Here is a 25,676-nt window from a genome sequence, read left to right on the forward strand (position 1 = left end):
GAGATTGGCGTTCAGTGCTCCCTGGAGTAGGTTTCTCCCCTCGTGGTTTTCCTACTCCGTGACGCGAATGCGGGGGATATTTGGCAATTATCTACTTCTATCAATTACAAGCAACATTGTGAAACTGGTCTTGCATGATAGCCGAATTGTACGACTGGAGAGTATCTAATCTCCCATTCCATTCGCAAAATATTAATACGTGTTCATACAGTGTTTGATTTATATTATCGACTAGTAAGTATGCTGATGTGTAGTGCTGCACCGAATAGAAGCTCCACATGGGTAAAGTGCTTGTGGCAGTAGCCCTGACTGTAATGGGTCTCTTATACCAGCTGTATCCGGCAAACCTCTCCGCTCTACATGTCTCAACTTCCTTGGCCTCATCGATCTTTTAAAGGTTGCCATGCTATTAAATAGCATTACCCTGCGTCAGTCTGAGACTTATACCCATATCCTGGAAACGCATCTCTATGTAATTCACAACCTTTCGAAAAGTGGCTGCGCCCCCTGCACACGCGCCGCTCTCGAGGTGCTGTGCCAGCCCGCTCACGGTCGTAAATGATCGGACGGTGTTCGATCCCCCACATCCGCTCCCAGACATTTGCACTGGACAATAAATAAACGGTTTGCTATGCGCTGATGACTCGATGTGATGCTGAAGAGCTTTGGCATCGCGGAAAGGGAGACGCTCGAGAGGACAGAAAGGGCAGCGATGCGAAGGAGACTGTGCGATAAGTACTGCCCAGTCGGAGAGGCTACCGCTCGTTGGGGTCAAGCAACCATCATCGACAGAGCTCAAGGACAGGCTCGAGGGAGTACGGACGAGACTGGAGCCTCCAGTTGAGGTAACCTCCCTTAAAACACCGTTGCCAGGCAATTTCGTGATGAGCCCGTCCACGTCATGCTTCAGAATCAGAGCTCTCATCTGGTCCTGGTCCATGCCCGAAGGACAAGAGCCACTTTCGAGATGATGAAGCACGGCAGACGGGCTGCGAAACCTGGCTGTGCACAGTGCGCTCGCAAGACAAGTCAGATTGCCCAGCGGCCGATGCGCAAGAGAGCTAAGATGCTGCGCCAAAGCATTCTCGGTAGCAAATGTACGCGGGCACTTGCTACACTGCATCTTCAATGATTCGGTACTGTTTTTGGTGTGTTTGTTGCCATTGTTTTCACTCTTAGGTCCAGTCGAGATAGTTGGGCGTCGGTGAATCTTGTCGTTGAGGTGTTGTTCCAATGCGCCGGCGCTGTTAAATTCGCGGTCGCAGTTACAGCAACGGAACTCTGTCGAGTGTCGTGAGCTCTGCATGTGAGCCTTGCATCCCTCGACGGTATTAAATATCATGTTGCAATCACCGCAGTAACAGTGCCGCTGAGCCTTCTGATGATTACGCAACAACATCTTTCCCGTGAAGGTAATACTGCATCGCGGGCACCGGTGGCAGTGAACGGCATCATTGTGGGCTTTGAGGCCGTCCGAAGTAGCTAAAATTCGGTTGCAATGCGGGCATACGCAGTGCTTGGTGTCCCGTTTGTGATACTTTGCTGCCTGCCTGGTGGCAAAAGTAGCATTGCAAACGTCGCAGGAAGGCATCTTAGCAAAACCGGAGTTCAGGAAGATCAAAGAGAAGCTCTGGGGGATCAGTTTTATCTCAATAATGATGCAAGAAGAGAGTTACTGGAGCCGGTCTCCTGTAGCTCATCAATCTGCTGCTCTCATTTATCTTGGAATAGTGGTAGTGGTTCAGGAATGTTAACCCGCACCAGCCGGGTCGTCCGTCGCCGGAACTGTCGAGCTGAAATGTAGCCAGCTGACAGAAGGCAGCTGTTTGCAGTGTCTGCAGCAGCTGGAGTTACTGTATTTTACTTCGGTCCATGCAAGGAGCCCTTCATAACTGTTACGCTCCAAATTCATGCTTTGGGTCGGATGACGGCGGTTCTCATAATTAGAGGTTCCTAGCGCTGAGCAGTTCCTAGCGCTGAGCGGGAAACGAAGGTAGCAATGGTATTGCCAGTGGGCACAGTCGGCGATATTCATGTTTCTGCAAATTGCTAGGCAAATGGCACATATGAATCTGTCTCAATACAAAGCTACAAAAGACGGACAAAGCTGTCAGATATTTAATGCGCCGAAAGCCCTACCTTTCGTAAGAAAAACGAAAGGTTGTGAACAGCCTTTTACTAGCACCATGCCCCCTTACACCTGGCTAGGACCGCAGCCCAGTTACAAGTTAGTATACGAGGATGAGAAGAAACATATCGCCAACCTGATTGCGGGAGAGGTAGACACTTCTGCCAAAGGTTATTATTCTCATGACCATTGGTACGTGGATGTGGGAGCATCTTGCAAAGAATGAGATGATCATAGATTTTGCATTTGCAATAATCGACACTCCGGAGAACCTCAGGCTTCGCTTCCTCAAAGAGCTGCAGCAAAGAAACTTGGATCTTTATAAAACAGCACTTCATCTGATACACGAAATACAAATGGAATTCGAGGATCCGATGAGATGGTTTTGCATAATTGCAACATGACTTGAGCCAGAGCAGTGCATATGTGCCTGGTGCCACAAGAAATGGTGTAGAGACAAAAAAGATATCTGAGTGAGCATGAAGTTTACCACATGCGGCAGGCACGTTTATCACTCAAACTGCGTGGACAAAGCTCGGGATAATCATGGAGTTGAGGGAAGTGCTTTGGATCACATTCCATGCCACTGCCAGCCACAGCAGTACTTCACAAGCGATGATTATGAGGCACGGCAAAGATTGAACAAATAGGTACACTATTTTGAAAGCAGGCGCGACATATACATGTCCGGATATTGACATGAATCTTTGCCATTGTTACAATACCATGTTGATACCATAAGTTGCAAGTTATATCAACAGAGTTTAATAAATTACACTGAACATTGAAGTTCAGTAGCAACTAAAGCACACCGCACAAATAACTACGCGTACTCGGCTCAAGGAGGAAAACTACAAGCCAAGAAAGCCGCAGCGGCTCTGTTGGTCCAAGTTTCCTTTCTTTACAGAGCCAAAGCACTTTGGCAGCAGATGTGTCCTTTGTGCGAGAGGCATGGCGTAGCGTGCAACGCTTGCGATGTCACGGCACGGCGCCAGTTTCGACTGCCACACATCATAATTGGGTAGCGTAAAACTTTTCTATTTGAAATGTAGTGACATTCTTTCGACCGACTCGGTATGCAAGTGTACTGGGTAAGGGAATATTCCTAAAAAAAAAGTACTGGTTCAACGAGGCGCAACTGCCGCCAATTTACTGTCAAAGCTAGTTCGCTTATGTATTGCAATTTATAAAACGTCGAGTGCGAAGCTACCTCAGTTTCATTTTCGTAGATCTGCTCAGCAATGCCGTCCAAACCTAGGTAGGGTGACGGCAGAGGTATCTAAATGCATTCTACTAATGGCTGGAACTTCTGCAAAGCTGTAGAATTAGATTGCCCACTGACGCGGTGAACAAGCATCACGAAACAGCTCAAAGTCGCGTGTCTCGTAGAGATTACATCGTGGAGATTACACAGGGCCCCCTAAGTCAAATCGATAACACTGTTGTGGCCACGCTGGCATGAGCCTTATGTTATGGTGAGATTGAGTCCAATCGTAGCTGGACATTTAGCACTGAAGATCAACAGGACAGAAGGTGGACCTGGAGCATAACGGGGCGAAGTAGCCAAAGTTCTGCTCCTACTGGCCTCGTCGAGCCTGTCGCGTCTGAGGAAGGATAGAAACTCCCCAAAATTCCTCCTTTTTGTGGCTGCTGTGGCTGCGACGATTCGTGCTATCAAGCGAGAGTCTGTAGGCAAGGGAGAATTCAAGTAGCAGACCGCATCAAGGCCTAGCAGACGGACGAGGTTGGCTGGTGAGACGCGCGCAGCTCAAGAGGAATATGAACTCCCTAAACTTCATTTTTTTTGTGGCTGTTATGGCTATGCTAGTCATGCCATCAAAATTGTGGGCCGCTCAGGCACGCAAAAGGTCACAGCTAGCAGTCACATAAGCAGAAAACTTTCCCAGGGGAGACTTGTTCAAGCGCAGATATCGCCGGGCGCAGAGCCGGGTACTGGGTAAAGATAGAGGATTGGTCGTCAAGGTGGCATTCATACGCTCCTCGCTCCTACCTCTTGTCGTGTCATAGGTAAAGTAAACTTTCATTTTCGCCGAGAGAACTAGTATCATTAAAGGCCCCAAAAAGTGTCACTCCCGTGTGGACTGGGGTTATGGCTTTGTGTTTTAGCAGTCGCAGCTCGCGCAGCACAACGTGTTTCGCAACAGAGTGAGTAACGTATCGAGGCAGTAGTCAATATCCATCTTTTCCAGTTGTCTTATAGATGACGCTAGCCAATGGACTACCTATATATTGATATTGCAAGAAAAATAAACTGCTGGTACTGAGAGCTGAGCGGCGACGGCCTGCAGAAACTCGAGCGCATCGTATTGCCAGACCCCTTGTCCAAAATACATTCGTAGTTTCAAAGCGCCGATCGGCTGCAGTCACTTTGCTCTGTTATGAGGTAAGTTTGTGCCGGGCCAACATGGTCAAAAAAACAGTCTTTCAGCGTAAGAGTACAAGCTTGAAGAGGTCCCTCTCTCGCCGTACCAAATTCTTCCAACCTTGAGATGGCTAGAAAGCAGCACAATATAGAGTGACTTCTTGGAGCGAATCACTGTAGCGAAGAAGTAAATCAACCAGGTCCTTCTCACACCAACATACGAATCTGGCGAGCTCCAGCCTTTGTAGACCTGGTATACTCAGCTTTCGTGCGAGGCTATTGAACTCGTGCGCTATTTGCTTGAAGAAAACAGGAAGGTACGAAACTGGAGAAGCTCAGTTATCCAGGTCTCAGTACGCGTGGCACTCAAGGCTAGCCTGAGCGTCTCGATGTTGTCGAGGGATGTTCCTCGCGGTAGCTCACGTGGATTGGGTAGCAGAGCAGGCGTCAGAGCCATATGCGCATGCTGTCGGCTGATGTCGCAAGAGCAGTAATAACAGAAGCAAGCATGCGGGCACTTTGTTCCCATTCAGCGGTAATTGGCCTTGATTGGCAATCCCGACAGAGCTTATTTAAGATATCCCATACCCCGCTCCCCTGCAAAGGTTTTCCCTCCAGCATCGAGCTAACATTGGCACATTCGCAAATATGGCTACGTCAATCACTTCAAAGGCGAGCCACAACATCACGGATATTTCTTCTCACCTCAGCAATGTAAAGCTTGGCGACACCAGTTCATACGACTTCATTGACACAGATACTACGTTGTCGAGCGTTGTGGAAATTCTGCATCGACTCCCAACTTGCCCCCCTTCGCTTTATATTGATCTTGAGGGCGAGACCCCTCCAACCGCAAGGCAGCGATGTCGTTATCTACTAGGAATCAGCCTCACTTGCGGGGCTTCCTAGAACTTGTCGCGAAAGCTGTCCAAAAGCCTCAATTTTTTTTTGGATTTGATAATTCGGAAGATTTTCTCAGTCATCCACGTCGGTGTCGATCTGTATGATACAGATGGAAATTGAATGCTACTAGGAACAATGGCAACAATATGCCATGTTTTAGAGTCCCACCTCTCTCGGGCGGCTGTTTCTGATCACCCTGGTGCCAACTGCAAATGCTGTAGCCCTTCCCCTATGGACAGCTCTGACCTGAACGTTTCAATGGCACGTATGGCTTGTGATACCTTCTTAGCATATAGATATTAGAAGCATGTATGTAAAAGGTAGCCGATACGGCGCTGTTGGCGTAGTTAATGCTATCGACAGACAGCCCCAACACAGACTCGGACGCGCGGTATCACGGGTTAGACCCTGAAGAAGACTCGGGCGGAAGCCCTCGTTGCGTCGTCACTATAAGATGGAGCGCGACCGCGTGGTCGCGACACCCATGCCCAACGGTTGCCTACTCGACCGATGCCGAGAGATCCAGTAGATCTCCCCACTTGGCTCTTTAATTCTTCCTCTTTGTTACAAGATCGTTGATTAGATTGAATAAATCTTTCCAAACCCTCACACATGCCATCAAACTGCGGGCCTCTAGCCTGCAAAAGTCCCCACCAGTAACAGCCGCTGACCGCTGCAAAATAGTAAGTGGTAGCCAGCTAAGCGCTTCGATATAGTGATCCCTGCATGGCGAGTCGCATTTAATATCGATCGTCTTGAAGTTCATGTCAGCGCAAGACACTTGACCCCACAAATTGGTTGCCCATAAGCCACGGCGCTTCATGATGCATGCGCGTCTACGTCGGCATGTTTGTGAAGGCGGGTGAACCTGTGTCGAATCAGCAGCGCGATCTAATGATCAAAATTACACAAGCGGTAAGGGATGAAGTCTGGGCCAAATATGGGGGAGGAAGCCGCCGCCAGGATGGCATGCGGACTCCACGATGGGATTGGAAACGCTGCCACCTCTGGAGGATAGTCCTTATCACTTTGATTTTGCGCATCGGGAGCAGCAGTACTCGGCTTCTGGGGCGCATCATTCAGATTTTGGATCGGTATCGGCGCATAAGTACTTAGATTGCATGGAGTACAAGGAAGAAAAGAAGCAAGGCCTAGGCTTCCGTGGCAAGGAACGACAGCTCTAAATGGTGTGCTACATGGAGTGCCAGATGAAGTGGTACCCGCGGAGAGGTTGGATCAGCCCGGCAGCAGCGACCAAGAGACAAATGGCGAAAAAGGCAGCGTTCCTTTGTAGCCAGAAAGAATCTAGTGCTGCGGAAACCAAACCGTAAATGCGGAAATCGAATCGTAAATAACAGACTAATACTTCGATTGAATCAATCTCATATACCATAGAATGTTCATCTCTCTTCCGCAAAGTCAGGATGCTGCTGCAAAACGTGACTGGCTACCGACTCGGGACCGACAAAGTAATTCCCGCAACCTGGGGCAGGGCAGCATGGCATTTGCAGCGTATGATGGGCGTGGATCTGCCGAAAATGCCGCTTCATCTCCTTTTGCTCAGCGGTGTAATCTTGGCGGTAATCGAGAAAATTCTTGGCATGACGACATAAACACAGCCATCTTGCTAGTGACAATAATGCTGGTATACAGAGGAGCATGGACACGTACCGGACATCTCGGCCATATTTGTACTCAGCATTACCAGTGCATTTTGCGTCTAGACACCGATACATTCCATCTATACCTTTACACTTATCACTCTCCCAAGGTATAACCATCTTCGGAAATAGCCTCTCGCCCAGCATATTCTCTGTAAGTCTTACCGTGTACTCTTCTGTGCTGCCGTTTCTACTTCGCTCTACCTCAGTTCCAGGGTGACGCCAAGTCGGCACCACCTCGTAGCCCATCCTCGGAGCGGCGCGCGCAGGTATTTGTCGACAATGCGTGTCGTCAGCACGAATCGGCATGATCATAGGCGGCGCGGAACCGGTTTTATTCCAGTATTTCTCGAGATTTGACTGCAGCTGGACCTGCATGTTTAGGGGAGACGCGGGGAGATCGGTCGTATCAGAGCGGATAAGAAGCATGTGGGGGTCAATTGTGGGCTCGTCATCATGTTAGATTTACGCTGGTGTGCGATGTAACTGGACGCTGCGATGTTGAATTCAAGCATACTCGGTTAAAGCGATACCTTGCTAAAGTGGTTGGGGCGTAGGGTAGTGAACGAGACTCCCCCGCTCGAGACGAAGAGAGCAACAAGCAATAGGATCATCAGATTTGGCTTAATAATTTGCTACACAGACCCTGTTCTAATTTAACTACACTCCCGCGTATCCAACACTTTGTCATCTCCACAATACGAGACCCGACAGCAAAAGCCGCTCTCAAGAGATGACCAAACACGCCAGTACCCAGATTGTTTGTATTGGCACTGCAAGTGGGCCTATTCGAGTCTCCTGGGCAAGAACGGAGAGTCCAACTGTGCATCCTTTCGGGCAAATTTGCTAACCTGCCTCTTCAAGTTATAGGGAAATTTTGAGTCTAAGCGCTTCCAGCTGCGCCGTAACTTTGGGGAAGCTTGTTCATTGGAAATTCATGATACCTTGGATCCCGATGACGATCCTGATGATGACAAAGGCATCGCTGTCTGCTGTCAATTTGAAAAGGCTCAAGAAATCGGCGGTTGGCTCAGCACGAGGGATTGGTACTTACAGGATCCGAAAATGCCTCTAATAGTCGACATGCCGTATTATAACCCGCATAAGCTGTCTCGTCACGAGGATGACATGACTGTATCCGAACAGATAGAAAGAAACAATAAGCTCAGAAAGACAACAGGGTAGGACACCCTGTTCGGCGGGAGCACCTTGCAAAGTAAACTAGTTTTGCGTCTGTGGATTCTGTACCTATTTCCATTACAAACTCCTGGGTTGAGTACACGAACAGGTATACGCGCGCACGCCGCCTGGCCCCCCACGTGCCCGCCTACTCAAATCCAAGCAAATCACCAGAGTAGATATTTATCTCTTTCTCGCATCGTTTTGACCGCCGTGGCCAGCTGAAAATTTGCAATCAACACAAAATAAATCGAAGTAGGCCTACGCGCAGAGAAAGGGCCTCAAGAAAGCGCACTGAAGGCTCCCCTACTAAGCTCAAAGTACCTTTTACGCGACCGCCCCCCACCCAGAAGAATTCTTCCCTTTTAGGTCCGTCTCTCGTTGCCGCATTCGCACGAGGCCCCACGGGTCAAAGCGCAGAATTACTTCCCTTTTCGATCTGTCTTCCGGGTCCGTTGGCGTAAGCCAGGAGCCACGCGTGTCCTGTGCATCAGCCGTCGTAGACCGGCGGCGCCTAGGCGCAGGGACTGGAGGCTGTTTCCATCTCTCGACAGACTCATGTGCAAGCTTCCTGTGAATTAAAAAAGGCGATGTTCTGCACCGCCAGATACTGCCAATGAAGAAGTAGAGCTTCTCCGGGAAGAAATCCGTGGAAGCAGACATCGCCCGCACGGAAGTGGCGAGCCTAGTCTAGAGGGACTCAGGTATATGAGCTGTTGGGCTGGGGGACTCAGAACGCATGCTCCGAAATTGGTAAGCAGAAGCTGTACGTGGCACATATTCTCTGCCAGTGACGCCGCGTGTGTTCCCCCTTTACGGGGCTGTACTTGGTCGCAAGCCTGTTGCCAGGCTCAAGATCGTGCGACTGAACCATACCATAGCGGACCGGAAAGCAATGATGCTGCTTACAATGTAGCCGCTAGGCCTGGATCACATCACAGCTACATGTAGAGCCTGCACAAGAGAAGAGAAAACGACAGCTGTCTGGAGGTGGGCCACTACTCGTGCCTGTTGGATACGCGGGAGTGTAGCTAAGTTAGAACAGGGTCTGTGTAGCAAATTGTTAAGCCAAATCTGATGATCCTATTGCTTGTTGCTCTCTTCGTCTCGAGCGGGGGAGTCTCGTTCACTACCCTACGCCCCAACCACTTTAGCAAGGTATCGCTTTGACCGAGTATGCTTGAATCCAACATCGCAGCAGTTACATCGCACACCAGCGTAAATCTAACAACCAGATTACCCACTTAACCACTATTTCACACCTCAATAGAAATTCCGTGCTTTTTGCAGCCACCATTTGATCTCACGGCCTGTTAGCATGGAGGCGAAGACTCATGGAGTGGGTGGATAGTGCCGACTAACTAGTTAGTGTTACGAGGGCCCCAGCGCGCGGCTTAGGTAGGCCTCGTACCCTACAGCAGAGCTTCGGTTTCTCGCGATGCCGGCCGACTGGTCAATCCAACCATATCGTCGATCAAAATGAGCAACGTCGTGGATTGCCTGATTACATAATAACTCAAGTCGTGGGTGGACGTTGGCGCGTGTTGAGGTCAACTTGTTGATCAACTTGTGGATTTCGCGGATTGATGCCTCACCCTGGTCACAATGAAAAACCCACTGATGATGGTTCTCTATACGGTATTCAAAGATTGGAAGCCTGAAGCTAGAGTCACGAGTGGATCTCATCATTGCCTATGCTGGAAGAGCTCTCGAATGGATGGCTCCCCGATCTGTCGGAGCGGCCACTTCTGACGAAGGACTTCCTAGCCGAACTCAGTGTTCCTCGTCTACAAGCTATCGATTTTCGCCAAGTATCTCTGAAATCTCTTGTGGAGCTGAACTAAGATGGCGCACCTGCCACTGACCCGCTCTCACTGCGACAGACGATTGGGAAGGAGGAAGGGGGGAGGGGGGGGGCAGTATCGTTTGGTTGGTGCTCCTCTTTGAAGCAGATGGCCGGCAGCGGAGACATCCCGACGTAGGTACGAGTCAACGCCTTTGTGATAGCGTTTCAGTGCCCTGTAAGTACGCCAATGGTTTGCCAGAATTTCCATGCGTCGACTTCTCAGCTGCCGGCGTACGAGAGCCAGCAGTACTGGCCACCCTTGGACGCGCTGCCGCTCGTTGAGTGTGCGTGTTTCTCTATCCAGGATGGGATCCCTGGGAAGCACCACCTCATGGCGGCATAATTCATGCCTCTTGCCATGCACCGATCATGCGTGCCACTACCATGCAGCCATGGTCGTGGACGGGCTCGGATTATTTCTTCTGCCCTTGCAGGCTGGTCAGTGGCTCGTATGGTGACTGATGGCTCTGTCTCGTGCTTGTGATGTCCAGCAATCCCGCATCCGCACCCTCTTACATCCAGTGACTGAGCGGCTGTCTTGTGGCCATTGGCCTTGGTTGGCAAATTGTGAAAAATATCCGCCAGCTTCATCTCAATCTATCTGATGCTGGGGCTCATCACTAGGTTAACTAAGCCCGCACCGCTAGGTCCGCGACTACAAATTGCGCGCAAGCTCTCCGTAGGGCGGGCATGCCACCGAGTCTATTCCAAGGCTCAAGCCACCACACTCGGCTGTGGCACATTTCCGCCACCGGACTTTTATCATTGTGTCCGTTTGCACTTTGTACCGTGGAAAGTTGCTTTTTTATCATGACATATTGAGTTTTTTCTTTGTTTTCTGGTCTATTTTGTCCAATGTTTCGTCCTCTCGACCAGCTCTGTCGCCGCCGCCAGTTCTTTCTCCGAACCACTCCCAAACGCAACATCGAGTTATTCTTTCCGTAGACTACGCACGGGGCATACGTACAAGAGGCGTAAGGCTTGGCGAAGCTCAATGCATTTGCGTATTATCCACTGATTCCTCCTTTGCACCCGTTCGTCCGCCAAATCCCTGCCTCTCGGCAGCACTTAGTATCCCATTTTGGTTGAACTCGCGATCGTTTGCGGGCTTGCCTCTGCAGAGAGCCTCGCCGTCAGGCTCATCTCACTAGACAAGAGGGGTAATTCTCGGGACCGCTCTCACGAACGCTGGGCCATTGAGTCAGCTTCAGAGATGTTTGGAGCTTGCTACCGGAGCCTCTTGCGTGGCGTCCGCGCGCTTGCGGCCCCTGACAGCCTTGGTCGGGGCAGGGACAGGTGCGATGGACGCGCGCCATGTGGTCGAGGAGATTCCACCTTCTTCGAAACCCACGTCCCGTTTGAGCGCGCTCACAGCCTGCGCAGTTACACTGAATCGTATTATTCTCGTTCTCGTGCATCTGTCGCTGATGGCGGAGACGGGTGCCGTTGGAGCTAAACCCAGCCGCTGCACAGTCGAACCTGCACCTGTACGGTTTCAAATGAGCGTCAACTTGCTTGCTATATAAACAAAAAGAATCACAAACGTTATCAGTATTATCATAAACAGCGGCCGGATCATGGACGCCTTACTTGAACAAAGATTTAAGACTCTCTGGTTTGTGGTTGCAGCTTGGCTGACCCTCCCACGGGCAGTGAAAAAAGCCGTCATCATTTCGCACAGCAATCTTCTTGTATTGACGCCTATCCTGCAGGGAGTCCGAATCAACACTGCTGGGGCAGTTGGTAGTCATAGTCTTGTCCCCATCGGCGGGCGCCGCGGCGTCTTGTAAATTGAGTAGTTTATGATGCTGGATCTTGGGGCTGTCGAGAGTGTGAGAAGTGATGCCGGCAAGATCCTCATGGCGGCATTTCGTCACATATTCCGTGCGGTCACTCATCATGTTCATTAGTGAGGTTAGCATAGCGGCGTCCCGCCGCGTGTTGTCCGTATTGTTTGGTGACGAAGTGCGAGAAATAGAGCTGGAAGCATCCCAGAGGCTTAGCCTGTAGCCGTTTGAAGCCAACGCCAACCAGAGAAGATGGAGCTATAACGCAGGTTTGCGTATCTCCCCTTTGTAACGGCGGCCGTAGTATCTTGCAAGTAGCAAACTCGTCGGGAATAGATTGTGGTAAACCCCAGTTATACCCTTGCACAATGATGCGGGCGTTGAACTCCGAACACAGTTCGCGGTCTTTCTCCCACTGCAAGTTTTTTTCATTGGGCGCACTGCCGTACTGCATTTGAAGAAAAGCTTTTGGGCCATGTTCGCCAGGAGGTTTCGTATCCACGAAAATATAGGTTGGGTGCTTCCTCGTAGCGCCTGAGTTTATGCAGTTATGGAGTTACCAGGTCAATACGCGAGGGTCCTGCCATTTTGCTCTTCTCTTCTGCTGTTGACCAAATCGTAATACAGTAGTCAATCTTAGTCGACAGCATTGCGTCCAGTTTGCAGTCTCGAATGAGGCTGGCGCCGGTGCTAGAAATTGATTACTTTGTGGAGCCTCTACCCAGCGGGCGGTACGAAGTAGGTCTCATAGCAGACATGAACGCCACCGTAAGTGACCTTCTTCACGTGGTCGAGAACTGTAGTGTGAACTTCGGCGTTCCACGATGCTTCCTCGCCCTTGAGGTCGTATTCTAATGCGGCCCCACGGTTGGATTCAATGAATGGAGCAGCAGTTGGGCAGCGGTCGACGGAAAAGATAGCCTTGTTGCTGACGAACTTGGGCAAGCTCAAAGCCACAAACTAAGAACCATAGGCCGGCCATGGCGTCCGAATCGAGTACCGTCAACATACCCTATCCATTCCGCGTGGGTTATAGAATACCGACGCCAAGCTGAGGTAGTCGAAGCCTTTCTCGCAGCTGTACGAGAGAAGGTGGTAGCACGTCGAATTCGAGACTTCCTTGACAGCATCCCATATCTAGAGCTCAGCCTGCTGTACTTGTTTCGTGGGAGGTGCTTTGCTGGTGGCTTTTGACGCCTTCCAGAGACAATCGGCGAGGCGTTGTTATCGTCCTTGGGCGGTCGCGGCGTATCAAACGGTGGAGTAATCATCGTACTGTCCGTCTGACAGGGACAAGAGTAGCAGTGGTTAGAAGTAGGAAGCGTGGGCAGGATTCCCGCTTTTCCGAACGCCAGGCAGGACAAGCCTCTGCCACTCAACTGGTCGGACTGTATGCAGCCAGCTTTAAATAGCTTCAGCCTCACGCCCTTCATGTATGGTGACGCCCTCGCTTTATTGAGTCATCCTGAAATTGAGGAGCTCCCGATTAACATTGCCGAGGAACGCTCCGCTATTATATGGTGTAATATAGCTATCAAGGCCATGCTCGTCCTGTCGTCGCTGGCGTTTCCGTATCAGCTTATCGTCGCAATCATCACAATCGTCATCTGTCGGCCTTGGTCTCTTAGACGGATCGCCCGTCGAAAGCGTGTTCTGTGCCATTGGCGTATTCCCGGTGGGTGTCATGGGAAGAGTAGTGCGTCCGCTCATCGGCGTGCTGCCGCCTGACGTATGGACGAGGCTGGTGCCTGATGTGCTTGTTCTGCTGGCGGTGTCGTCTCTCCATGCCAACTCTTGCATAGGTCGCTTAGCAGCCATATTTTCAATACAGCACATATCGTAATGATACCGAAGGGCCTTACGGTCAACGCTCTGGGCGACCTTTGCCTTTCGCCCGTGATATCGTGCGAGGGCTTGGTATGGAACAAAGACACGGATGCGTAATGTCTTTGGGTGGATTGAGAAGAGACGTGCGTCGAATAAGTCGTGTAGGTGTTTCATGAGTAGAATTCCATTGTCGGGGCTCCACGTATAGTGCCACGCCTGGCAGTGCCTGCGTGCGCTGTCTTGGGCCGCGTCGTCGGTTTCCGGCATAGGATAAAACGGGTAGTGTTGCTGTGGTACAATATGACAGGCCTGCACGCCCGGCCCGATGGGCTGGATCGGGTTCCACGGCTCGCCGTCGCCGGACACGGCGCAACAGTTGGCTTGTGAGATGCACGCCATGCGGAATTCGTTAACCTTTCGCTTGGCCGCGTCCATGTCAATGTCCAGGCTAGCAGGTGCGAGCATATTATTATACTCGTCATCAGCCGCGTCGTCCGGTTTGCTAGGGGAGGTCGAGCCGGATCTGGAGCGCTTTGGGGGCGATTGGGAGCGAGCATTCAGTCGTCGTCGCAGTGGCATCACGTTGAGGCGAGAGTCAGAAGGAGCTTTGTTGTATGGGAGATAGGAAGGGTGGCGGAAACGGCTGGGTTCGGAGAGAGGATTTGCGCATTTTGCTGGGAATTGTTAGTCGTGACGAGCGGGCAGAGGCAACGCCATGATGACGGACCGCGAAGATGATCTTTCAACAAGCCAGCTGGCAGGTTGCAGGTTTTGTGACGGACAATGTGGTAGGTGACGGTTCTTCGATCGCGCATATTAGGTGACGACAGGCCCGGCACCAGTGCTGCTAGGCTATCACGGGAGACGAAGGACGGATAATCGACTGTGGTGTTGTCTCCTACCTCATCGCTGTCGGGTGAGTCCGTCAGCGCAAAAGCAATATTTGTCCACGCATTTTCGCTAATTTCATCGCCATTCTGGTCCACTGGAAACTCAAAACATAAGGCCAGCTCGGCGCACACGTCAAGAAACGTTATTTGTGGCGCGCGGGGGTCTTGGTGCACGCCTGCAAACTCGTTGGGAGCCTCGTGGGCGCCAATGGTAAATCGTACATTCCAGCCGGCGGCTCGCATCGGCGCTGTGACGGCACTCGACATAGTTATGCGCTGTCGCGTGCTTCTGCGCTGCGGCGGTCGATACAATATTTCGTGTTGTCGTTGTCTAAGGAAAATGGCAAAGTGATTCAATCTGTCGTGGCCGGCGATGGAGCATGACATTTGGTGACTAAGCTGGTTGGTTGGCCCGACAACGTGCACATAACAGGTGACAAACGCGAAGACACAAAGGAGACAAACAGACCCAAAGAAATTGAAAAATAGCATACAATGTGTTTGTCTGTATTGCCCTTATGTCTAGTTGTCCCTTTTCGTGACATATTCTGCTCCAGCCGATGCGACGCCGGTTTTGAGCTGTCCACTTGTGCACGCGCTCGACTGGGCTACATGTCTACCTTGTAACGATTCGTTTTACGCCGGTGCATCGTTGTGCTGAGTTTCTGTTTTGTTCCTGTCTTTACTCTATTCTTACTCTCTATATCCAAGCTTTTCTCTTCATCGTGTCGGCTGGGTCGGCTTGGCATGGTGGTGCAATATTGGCTGGCTGGGACGGCGGGACGGTGTCACAAACGCTGCAGCAGGAACGCGTGGCCACGTATGCTGCCGTCCTAGAAGATGCAGCATAACGGACGTCGCACGCCATATTGAGAGAGACTGTACCGCATCTTGTGCAGCGCTGGTCTCAGTCGCTAAATTTGCACACCAAAGCAGGCCTGTCCATTTCTTTCAGACAATTTAGGGAAAAGAAAAGTGCTAATCAAGCCGCATTCATTTAGTGTACTAAGATAGTGAGATGTCAAGTCCCGATCCCTGAAACACATCTCACTACAGTAAGTGCATGACGTGAATTCGGTCTGCATCAAAAATCAGTTAGGCTTTGCCTGTTCATGATTAGAGCAGTGCATTGCGCGGCTGCCGAGGGTGTTGACTCTGCTGGCAGTACTTTCATACTCGTTTCAAGATCGCTTCTTAGTTTGCTGCCAGATTTATCAATTGACTTTTGGTACCGAAACTCTCAACAAAGCATTAGTTCGTGGGGGGAAATGCATTTTTGATCCAAGACGGCGGACGAGCTGGCCGATAAGTCAAACTCGTCTGCCGTGATAGCCCTGTCATGTGAAGTACTATGACAAGCCATGTCTTCGAGACGAGCAAGCAAATTTTTTACATCAAACGCTTTTGTATCGAGCTGCTGTGATTTGCGCGATTGAGATGCCGGCCTGTGTCATCGTGATTGCACCGTGTGAGGCGGCTAAGAGTGCCCAACTTCCCAAAAACTCAGTTTGGCAGTTTCGCAATGAGTCTTGCTTAGCAATTGAGGTTTCGGAGGAAAAAAGGCAGGTTTTTTGCCTAAATATAGCCTTTTTGCGTTTATGTATGAGTTGATTGACTGAACCTTTTTGCGACTCTGTCCAAAGATCGGACGCAAAAAGCAGAACGCATCTGTCATTTAATTGCCAGCAAGAGATGGTGGAGCACCAAAAAGAAGTGCGAGCTGTATATATAGCAGCCTTAGCTTCATACATATTAAATCCGCCGTCCGCAGGTCATGAAGCATCTCGGCTCTATCGGAATGTGGTGTAGTGGTTGTACCCCCGATGCTGCGCGAAGTCCGAGGCAGTATACACGACTCAATCAACCAGACTCTTGTTCTATCATCACTATTTCGTGACGGGAAGGTGTTATTCTAAGAGTGGTATGCAAGGCTCTGCACTATGGAATTGAAGAGTGCGATGGGCGGCCATTAACAAGTCCATAGCATTTGCATGACGAAAGAAGTTTGCAGTTTCGAATATTTTCAGAAGCCACAGGTAAAAGATACCCAAGGAGTATGTCAATAAATAAAGGGAGGAAGCAACAACTTAGGCGAGGTGGCCTTTGGGCGGAACCAGTATTTATCATATCTCTCATGCTGCAATGCTAATGTGGCTCGCCGCAAATGACCTGAACGCAGGTCAGTGCATTTGCAGTGCCGAATTTCTAGCCTGATATACACCCAATATGTGCATATGCGTTGTTCAGTGCATTTTTGTCGAAAATAGACGACACATTCAGCCATTCACAGCACTTTGGGCCTTAATCTGAGGGAGCACGAGCGAGTCCCAGCAAGCTCCAGCCACTCACAGCACAGCAGGCCGCCATAAGAGAGCGCCAGCGAGTCTAAGACAGCTGATCATATAATTTCACACCTGCTTAAGAGGTCTGGGAAATACAGAGCAGTCTTTCGAATTTCCAATGCTTTCTACGTCTCGGCTTGAATATGAAGAGGAGCCTGGCGGCACGATAAAATTGAGTTGATCGCAGCACGCTTGGGCGGAATTCACAGGGCATTCTCCATCAGACCATCTGGACTTTGGAACACCCTTCTCCAGCGAAAGAGTCCACCACGTACAACCTCGCTCCCTCTGAGCCACACTCATGGACTTCAGTCATGAATTCCCTCGACAAAGTTCGACTTGACCAATCGGCAGCCCCCCTCTTTAATACTGTTGAAGAAATAAACTTGATTCATCGATAGTATGAAAGACTTCACATATAAGTCAACCCTCCTTTTACAACGATTCGGAAGGCATGTATCCCTCTCGTCATGGGTCTATCTTTATTCTACAGATATCATCGCTTCCTGCGCTGCATATCTATCTAGTTGATATCCTTTGCCTGGGTTCCAGGGCTTTCTTGACGCTGGGAGGAGGTGGCCACAGTCTCAAGGATAATTTAGAGTCAAGCAAGATTCTAAATGTGTTTTTTGACATCCGAAACGACTCGGACCGCTTTATTCTGTCACTTTGCCTCCATCTTCGTGGCATTGCAGACCTTCAGCTCATGGAGTTGGTAACACGCACATCGTACAGCGGGCTTGCAAAGTGCATAGAAAATCGATGCACCGCGTACCACAAGCGAGAGGTTGGGCTTGGCTGGGGAGCGAGAAAGTTTGCCAGCGGCTCTTTGCGCCAGAAAAGGGAGGCAGCTACGAGATCTTCAACGGGCGACTACTTGCCTAGGAGTCTGTACGATACTGTGCTAATGATGTGCACATTTTGCGTCTTTGTGGAAATGCTACAATCGGAAAATGGGGCGTGAGTGGAAGGAAAAGATGCTCGTCAGCTCAACGAAGAGAGTTGAGCCTCGCACTCGCCCACGTTCTGTAGCAAAGGACGGCACATGGCGGAAGAAACAAAAGTCGCCTCTGCGGACAACGCCAACCAGTTTGACGGAGATTGAAGCCTAATCAGCGGTTGCTGCATTCACGGTACGTACAAAAAGCAGCCATCCACGCGCAACCGAACGGGGAAAGCTGCCTGGAAAGGTATGTACAGTAACTTGGATGGCGGTCGCTACGGGGTAACCCTGTTGTTGTTAGATCTCACTACAGCTTTAAGCAAGATATGAGAGGCTCATTGGGAAATGTTGAAGCTCAGTGGGGATTTCAGCGTGACGTTGCCCCAGCCCCACAAGGCCATGGTCGGTTATCACTATAGTGTTTTGCGAGAAGGAATGAATCTTAGCCGAGCCGACAGATTAAATAATAAAAGTCTTTTGCCGGGGCTATAGAATTGGCTTCTTGATGAAAGCAATCCCTGCACGTACAGCACCGAACCAGGGTTATTCTATTCCACTACCACAGACCTCGAATGGTCTGGAATTTTACTTGACTGATGCTTTGAGACATATATAGGTGGTCCTGCAGTGTGGTGGCGTGTAAACCAATACATAGACAAAAACTCGACCATACAGGTAACCGACTGCCTCTGTATTCTGGAGACGATGTTTCTCTGGTGCGGTCACCACGGGATTAAGTTTCAAAGAGTCATCAAGGCTTTGCCCAAGCTCCGACAGACTTCGCACGAAGAGATCGACCATCGAATTGCATCACGAGCCTGCTCCACTCCATTAAGTTATCTCCTGCGGTTCGAAGATGAGAAGCAGTTGGTGAACCATATTGCCTTCCCTGCTCATGATTTAGAAGGGCTTACCGCCATTACCGCTGTTTGCTTCGAGGAAAAAGCATATCCGCAAGGCCTACTTCTGCGACTCACTCAAAATAAATTAGAATCCGACGCCAATTCAGTAGACACCGACACTGATCGAGATTTTCGAAGACTTCACAGATAAAGGTGTGCTGCTGACTTCTTTCCAATTTGCCAGAAACCCATATCCCAGGCATGAATGAGACCGCCTAGCATGAACGTGCGTTCTACCAAGTGCTCGAAATTAAGGGAAAGTCGAATCCTCGAGAGATTGGCGCCATAATGGGTTCCCGCGTTAGCACATTGGCCGTAGCAGCAGAAAACGAAAAGACATCACTGCTTCACCGCATACCGGCATTTGTCTGCCCATATCTGGCGATCACCGAATAAAGCGCAGTTCGCACCGATCCGACTTGTATCGTAGATTCGCTTCGGTTATGGGAGTTACGAAGCGTCAGCTCGATACTCCATGACTGCGTCATAAACATTGTCATGTGTTGTGCTAGAATACCAACCGATGCAAGAAAAGCATCTCTCGAGCAGACACTTAGGCCGCTGTTGAACCGTCTATCAGACGCTGGACGCAAAGCGGTTGCTCAAATTGACAAACTCCGACGCTATCTCACAGTTTGCAAAGATATAATCAAGCTAGTTGCGATAAAAAATACCGACCACTTTTCCGAAAGATCCACTTGCGAACCATTCCCCCCCTGCACTCGACTGGCCCAAGGGCGCATCGGAGTGCTGCCATGCTCCTGTCGAAGTTCAGTTGATTCAATCACCTGATCACGCAAGCATGGTATAATTGATCAGAATACTTCGTTGTATCCACTATGAGCTGGATTCTGTTACTCGGGGCCCAGTACTTATCAGTCAAAAGTGTGGGTAGCGGGTTTCGTTCCACTGTCGAGCCATAGACTTGAAGCACCTTTGAATCGCTCTTCTGGATGTACAAAGCCACGCAATTCTTGCAATTGTTCTTCTCAACTGCCTCACGCAGCGCTCTGAGTACCTCTACCAGTTTTCGAAGCGCGACTTGTTGTCGAATTTCCCACTGCCGAAATAAAGGTTGCGCATGCGTGATGCTGATGGAATGAAAGGTTCCCTCTTCATGCTCTCCTACAATCAACCACGGGGTGCGACCGAACCAGAGCTGCGGCATAAACTGGCCGACACTCTTGTGCTTGCGAGCCGTCTTCAACTCTGCGGCCGATGATTGAGGCATTGCCATGCCCCGCGTAGGCGATGCCTCCGAGAGTCTCAGATCACCCATTTGAACGAGCAGCGAATCGATACCCTCGTCCTGGGAGGGTTCCATCTCATAGCAGGCATCTGTTTCGCACCGAACGGCGCAGCGCAAATCCCCAAGCAAGTATTGAAGAACACGATGATGACCCGTGCTGTTCTCTGCGCCAGTAGGCTGCTGCGTAAACGCCTTTTCAAAGCTAAACCCGTATCGTTTCTCAGAAGGTTTTGCAACTTCAGTGTCGGCTTGTTCTGAACGTTCGATGAAGAGCGTATTTTTCGTGAGGAGCAAGTAAAGCCGGAAAGCTTCTTGTCTGTGGCCGCTACAAAAGCTGAGCAGTTTGCGAAGGCTATTGCGGTTCACAACAATATCAATTCCATCAAAAGAAAAACCAGGATTAATGACATCTATCGCATTGAACATGGGCCAATATGTGTACTTTGGAGATCGTGCTTCGTTTTGGTCAATGAATACCCGCCCCGAATCTGGAGGCACGGTACGCGGCAAAGCAACTTGCTTCCATTTTGGAGCGCGACCTTTGGCAAATCTGATTTAGGAATGATGACAGCGGAAACTTCAGAATTTCACTTACCAGGAACCCAGAACCGCGGCTTAAAAGAATCATTCCAGTTATAAGAGCATATTAACTTTGGTGCTTCACTGCTAGTGACGGAGGCGGATGCGCACATCAGAGCAGTAGACTCAATAGTGTGAACCAGGTTATTGGTGTCAACATTTTTCCAAAACCAAGCACATTGCTGTTTTTTCTTTGTGCTATGACTATTATTGGACATGTTAGCCAAATACGTCCCAACAATGAAGATTGCTCGGCTGTGATGACCATCGGTAACATACTATCCGCCGCCATTAGTACGTAGTTTTTTATATTTACCAGTTTACCAGCCCTCCAATAACAACTGAACACATATGACGAAGATTTGTCTCACATGCGCCTCAACCTGCACTGTGGTATGCCAGCACACGCCGCAGCTAGCTGCAGTGAGAAAAGAGAAAAAGTGGCGCAAGCCGCGACCTGGCGGTGGCCAGGTAACTGTGTCGTACTTGGAGGTGGTAGAGGGCCCAATGTAGCGGCTCGCGGCATACCGAGCCTCCAGCTGATTAAAGAACAAAGTTTACTGGTAGATGGCAGTAGGCTGGCAAGTTTGTGCATTATGACCAAGCTAGCTGCACAAACCACATCGTCGACCTCTCGTCTCATCCCTTGCTTTTTGACCGCCTCCTTCGCTGCTCTTCACTAGTTTGTGCTGTAGTCTCTCCCGCTGTCGTCTGCAAAAATGCACACCCGTTCGATGGAACTGCAATCAATATGTGGTGTCCTCATCCATGGTCAAGCATTTTGGTGGCTAAGCATGCCAGCTGAAAGGGCTTTCTAGGCGATCGTGATAGACGTCCTCTAAAGAGAGGCATAGAATTCTAGCAATGGTCGGGCAATATGTCTTCTCTATTATGGGTGACTTAGGGTTGATTGTGTGGGCCGCAGGATGGCTCTCCTCTTTATCGTCATCGGGAGGGTTGTCAGCATGACCATTGTCAAAACTGTTCACCGAAGGCGAGTGGTCCGTCCTGCGCTCTTTTCTGTGGCCACCGTCCTCGTCGTCGGTATTGCTGGAGTTCCGTCATAGTCTTCGTCATCGTCATCGTTGTCAAAGCCATTACTGCAGCTGTCAATGCCGTTACTGCCGCTGTCAATGCCGCCATCGCTGTCGTTGCAGCTGTCACTATCGCCATCGCTTGGAACTGTTGCTGTACCATCATCGGCGATGTTGCCGTTGCCGTTGCCGTCGATAGAGGCTAAATCGTTCTAGCTGGCACTCTCATGTGTCAAAATCTGTCATTGCAGCTCGGCAGGGCCGCGCGATTCAAATGACTCGGCAGTGGCTCTTCTGCGTCCTCTACCTGCCGATGATTCTACTCAGCTACCTCGGCGGTGGATAGACTCAGTAAGCACCGACTGGAGCTAAAAGCGACACTAGGCTTTGCATGGGGAAAACCGAGGTGTGAGAGATGTAGGAGAAGTTGACTGCCAGACAGCTCCATTCGAGTCATCCAACTCAAGACTAGGTGGAACGGCTCATAGTGTATTAGGCACAGTTATTGTCGTCGACCCTACTAATGATTAGTTTTGAAATTCGTGTTGCTTCCTCTGACCTCTATTATATTAAAGCTTGATGGTGAAATGTGCTGCGGAATACAAAATTGAACCGAAAAGCCGTGGGACATAGAATCCTGCAAAGTAGTGTAGCACGTGCTGGTATGTGTAGATGCAGGCTATGATGGTGGTAGTGAAAATTGATGCAATTCGTAGGTTACTACTCGGGTCCAAGCAGACTTGCCTCTCAATACTAGTGATTATTCTTCTTCGGGACGAATTTCGGCTAGTAGAGCGAAACGCTGGGCATGGGTCGCTATGGAGTAGCTGGTGCAATGCACCAGCAACAGATTCTGAGGATATGTAGGCCCAGCATCACTGGACTTTCAGCTGTCAGACGGCTTGTGCAACGTGTAGTCTTCTCGTACAAAAGCCTCTAAATGTGCTACGCGTGATGATGTGCCATTTGACGCATGAGTTGATTTTTTACACGGAAGAGACTTCGGGCATGTAGCCTGCGGCTGAAAGATGGCAACGTGTCATTGGCCGCGTGATATAAATTTGAAACAATGTGGCATAGACAAGAGACAGCATCCCCGTAGAGGAAAAGCTTACCCCACGTTGCATGCAGAGATGCCCAACCTGCGAAGGCGCTTGGCTTGGGTACCTGTAGTGCGATCTACGTGTTCTTATAGATGTGGATTATGAATGGACGCGCACCATCGTTACAGCTCGTGTCAAATTCATCTTAGCATCGACGCTTCTGCAATGGAAAAATAGGATTCAGTTTTTCTGCCCCTGCACGAGTCGGTCAGAACGACTCCTTCTTCTCCCCTTCTGCAGGAAAAATGCAGCCGCCCAGCACCAGCACAAGAACCAGCATCGGCAGCAGTGAACGGGAAACGTGCAGTTCCTGCGCAAGATTGTTCAAGTCAAAGCATGCGCTCGATCAGCACGTCAAAGCCATACATAATTTCGACTGCATCAGCTGTCGTCGGCACTTCAAATCGGCAGCGGCACTGAGCGACCACACTAGAGATGTGCACGGTGGCCGTCTACCCGCCCCTCAACAGGCGACGACACCACCCGAGCGGGTCAGCCAATACTCTGTTCAAGATTCTGTAGCTGTTACAAGATCCGCTCCACCGTTACACCAACGCAATGCCAACCCCAGGGCCAATGGCAATGACGCGGCCCGAAACGGCACTAAAGCCACAGTCACTACAGCATGCTGTGTCGATAGCGTGTCGCAGACCTCAGCCACGCCTAGATATAAAACTCGCGCCTGGGTGGCAAACAACATCGTCAACAAGGTTAACAGAGTTGACACTGCGATTCCCCAAAGAAACACTGAGCCAGTTCACACAGATTACCTCTCGGTCCCAGACGGCCGCTCTAGCGCTCCCGCGCGCGGTACCGACCTTGACGGCGTTCGCCTGTCCAATCGCGATGTACGTGGCCCTCAGACAAAACCATGTGTCCGGGCACTCTCAGAAGAAGACGAAAAAGAAATGCCTGGCGCGCCAGAGATAGTACTGGGCCACACAACCCCCCAGCTTAGTAGTAGTGAGCTGCTACTACCACCATACTGCCTCGTAGACACAGCGACCGTGCTCGCCGCAGTCGTCGACGCCCTCTCCGGCCTGCCCACCCAACCGCCCTCCATCTACATAGATCTCGAAGGCGTCAACCTATCCCGGCACGGCAGCATCTCCATCTTGCAGCTGCACGTCCTGCCCACGCGGCATACCTACCTCATCGACATATACACGCTGCGCGGAGAGGCCTTCACCACCCACGGCCTATCTGTCGGCCAGACCCTCGGCGCATTACTGGAGTCCCCTGATATTCCCAAGGTATTTTTCGACGTGCGCAACGACTCAGATGCCCTGCACGCGCACTTCGGCATCCGTCTCGGAGGGATCCAGGACCTCCAACTAATGGAGCTCGCGACGCGGAAGTTTGCGCGGCGCACCGTGAAAAGCCTGGTGCGTTGCATCGAGCAGGACTCGCAGCTGACGCTGCGCGATCGTACCGCCTGGATGAAGTGCAAGGACGACGGCGTGCGGCTCTTCCTTCCCGAGCGCGGCGGGAGCTACGAGGTGTTCGACCAACGCCCGCTGTCGGCGGAAATCTTGCGGTATTGCGTGCAGGACGTACATCTCTTGCCGAGGCTGTGGACAAGATACGACAGGAAGATGACGAAGAAGTGGTGGTGGAGGGTCGGGCGTGAGTCGGCGGAGCGGGTGAGATCGTCGCAGTCCTCGGACTATGTAAGTCACGGCAAGGACAAGGCGTTGGCTCCGAAGAGCTGGCGTAATCTATGACGCCGTGATGCTGCAGAGCACAAGTTACAGGGCCGTTTACAATTATTCCCAGCATTTGTTTTACATCAAGCCAGGATGGAAGTTCTTATAAATGCTACTCGGGAGCTCCACAGACTACTCTTGCGCATTCTCGCCATCATCTGGCTAGGCCTTTCATAAAATAACCATGGGACGAACTTGTCATATCAAATTGATCGTTAATAATTTGTACACGTTATCAAGAATATTACTCCTCTTAGCTCCATTTTTTTTACTACTAGTAATAAAGACCGTTAGCACTAGTTCCTATCAAGGCGAGTTTCTAATGACAGAAGCACCCAGCCTCCGTAGACACATGTCAATCAGTCGACATTTACCGGAGGGATTACACGTGCCACACACCCACACGCCGTGTGGGTGCTGTACAGTAATTTTCGAGCCCATAATAACACTGAGCCACTCGGCACACCTTCAATCTTCAACAGCTAATACTTGATTAACGAAAAATCATAATAAATTATCATTCAGACCCAGTTGCCCTAGATTGGCGTGCCTCTTGCTTAAGTTGTTTTTCGGCCTCTTTCGCTGCTTTTCGTGCCTCTCTTTCCTGCTTTTTCCTGCTGCGTTCTACCAGTCGCTGGGCCTTTACAAGAGCCTCCTCGTCCTTGTTTTTTACCATTTGACGCCCAAAGGCAACATCAATAACGCCGCCCTTTTGAAGGCGATAATTTTTGCCATTTCTCATCTCTCGTGCCTTTTGTTGTGCTTTTTCGATATCTGTGATGCGCTTTATAAGCTGTGTGTTGGTGGCGCCCTGCTCAAGCCGCTCAATTCTTGAGTTTAACTCGTTATAATTAATAGTAGAAAACCGTTCTGAGTATACTTTCCTTGCAGAAGCTTTCACATATCGAAACGCAATATCGGTTGTTCGTAGATTGTATGGGGTTTGAAAGGGTGACGAGAAAAGCTGGTCGGCAGGCCGGGGGGAAGGCGTCAAAGGTGCCTCTTCTTCCCCGAATTGTTCTGGATGCAATTCTTCGAGCTTATCAAAAATAATTCGAGGATAGTAAGGCCAGATGCCTGTTTTCCTAAATGCAGATTTGATAGATTTTTCCTTCATCGTTTTCTGGCGTACATCGTTGATGATTGTGAGGAACTCGAGCTTTTGGATAGCGTCAAGGCCGTTGAGAATCAGCTTGGTGATAGCCACAGAATAA

At 50.3% G+C, this 25,676-nt stretch overlaps 4 protein-coding genes across 5 annotated transcripts; 1 reads left to right on the top strand and 3 right to left on the bottom strand.

The window, feature by feature from the left end:
* Positions 1-11,307: 11,307 nt before the first annotated feature.
* On the bottom strand, positions 11,308-12,022 carry LMH87_007715 (uncharacterized protein; the record flags this gene model as incomplete). The annotated part of the gene is made up of 3 exons (XM_056199647.1): positions 11,308-11,518; positions 11,580-11,618; positions 11,691-12,022. The coding sequence occupies 3 exons, from the start codon at positions 12,020-12,022 to the stop codon at positions 11,308-11,310; spliced, it is 582 nt and encodes a 193-aa protein (XP_056058075.1).
* A 1,317-nt stretch (positions 12,023-13,339) lies between these two features.
* On the bottom strand, positions 13,340-14,871 carry LMH87_007716 (uncharacterized protein; the record flags this gene model as incomplete). Its single annotated transcript, XM_056199648.1, has 3 exons — positions 13,340-13,680; positions 13,750-14,388; positions 14,442-14,871. 3 exons carry the CDS (start codon positions 14,869-14,871, stop codon positions 13,340-13,342), a joined length of 1,410 nt encoding a protein of 469 aa, XP_056058076.1.
* Positions 14,872-19,571: 4,700 nt separating this feature from the next.
* LMH87_007717 (uncharacterized protein) lies at positions 19,572-20,911 on the bottom strand (the record flags this gene model as incomplete). Of its 2 annotated transcripts, none has more annotated exons than XM_056199650.1 (5): positions 19,572-19,579; positions 19,650-20,579; positions 20,636-20,698; positions 20,746-20,823; positions 20,899-20,911. In XM_056199650.1, 5 exons carry the CDS (start codon positions 20,909-20,911, stop codon positions 19,572-19,574), a joined length of 1,092 nt encoding a protein of 363 aa, XP_056058077.1. The 2 variants fall into 2 exon arrangements, with proteins under 2 accessions (XP_056058077.1, XP_056058078.1); XM_056199649.1 differs by having other exon boundaries at positions 19,576-19,579; positions 19,664-20,579.
* A 2,090-nt stretch (positions 20,912-23,001) lies between these two features.
* LMH87_007718 (uncharacterized protein) lies at positions 23,002-24,480 on the top strand (the record flags this gene model as incomplete). Its single annotated transcript, XM_056199651.1, has 3 exons — positions 23,002-23,466; positions 23,522-23,604; positions 23,715-24,480. The coding sequence occupies 3 exons, from the start codon at positions 23,002-23,004 to the stop codon at positions 24,478-24,480; spliced, it is 1,314 nt and encodes a 437-aa protein (XP_056058079.1).
* Between the last annotated feature and the right edge of the window lie 1,196 nt (positions 24,481-25,676).

Source organism: Akanthomyces muscarius (assembly GCF_028009165.1).
Source record: "Akanthomyces muscarius strain Ve6 chromosome Unknown contig_11, whole genome shotgun sequence".
Lineage (NCBI taxonomy): Eukaryota > Fungi > Ascomycota > Sordariomycetes > Hypocreales > Cordycipitaceae > Akanthomyces > Akanthomyces muscarius.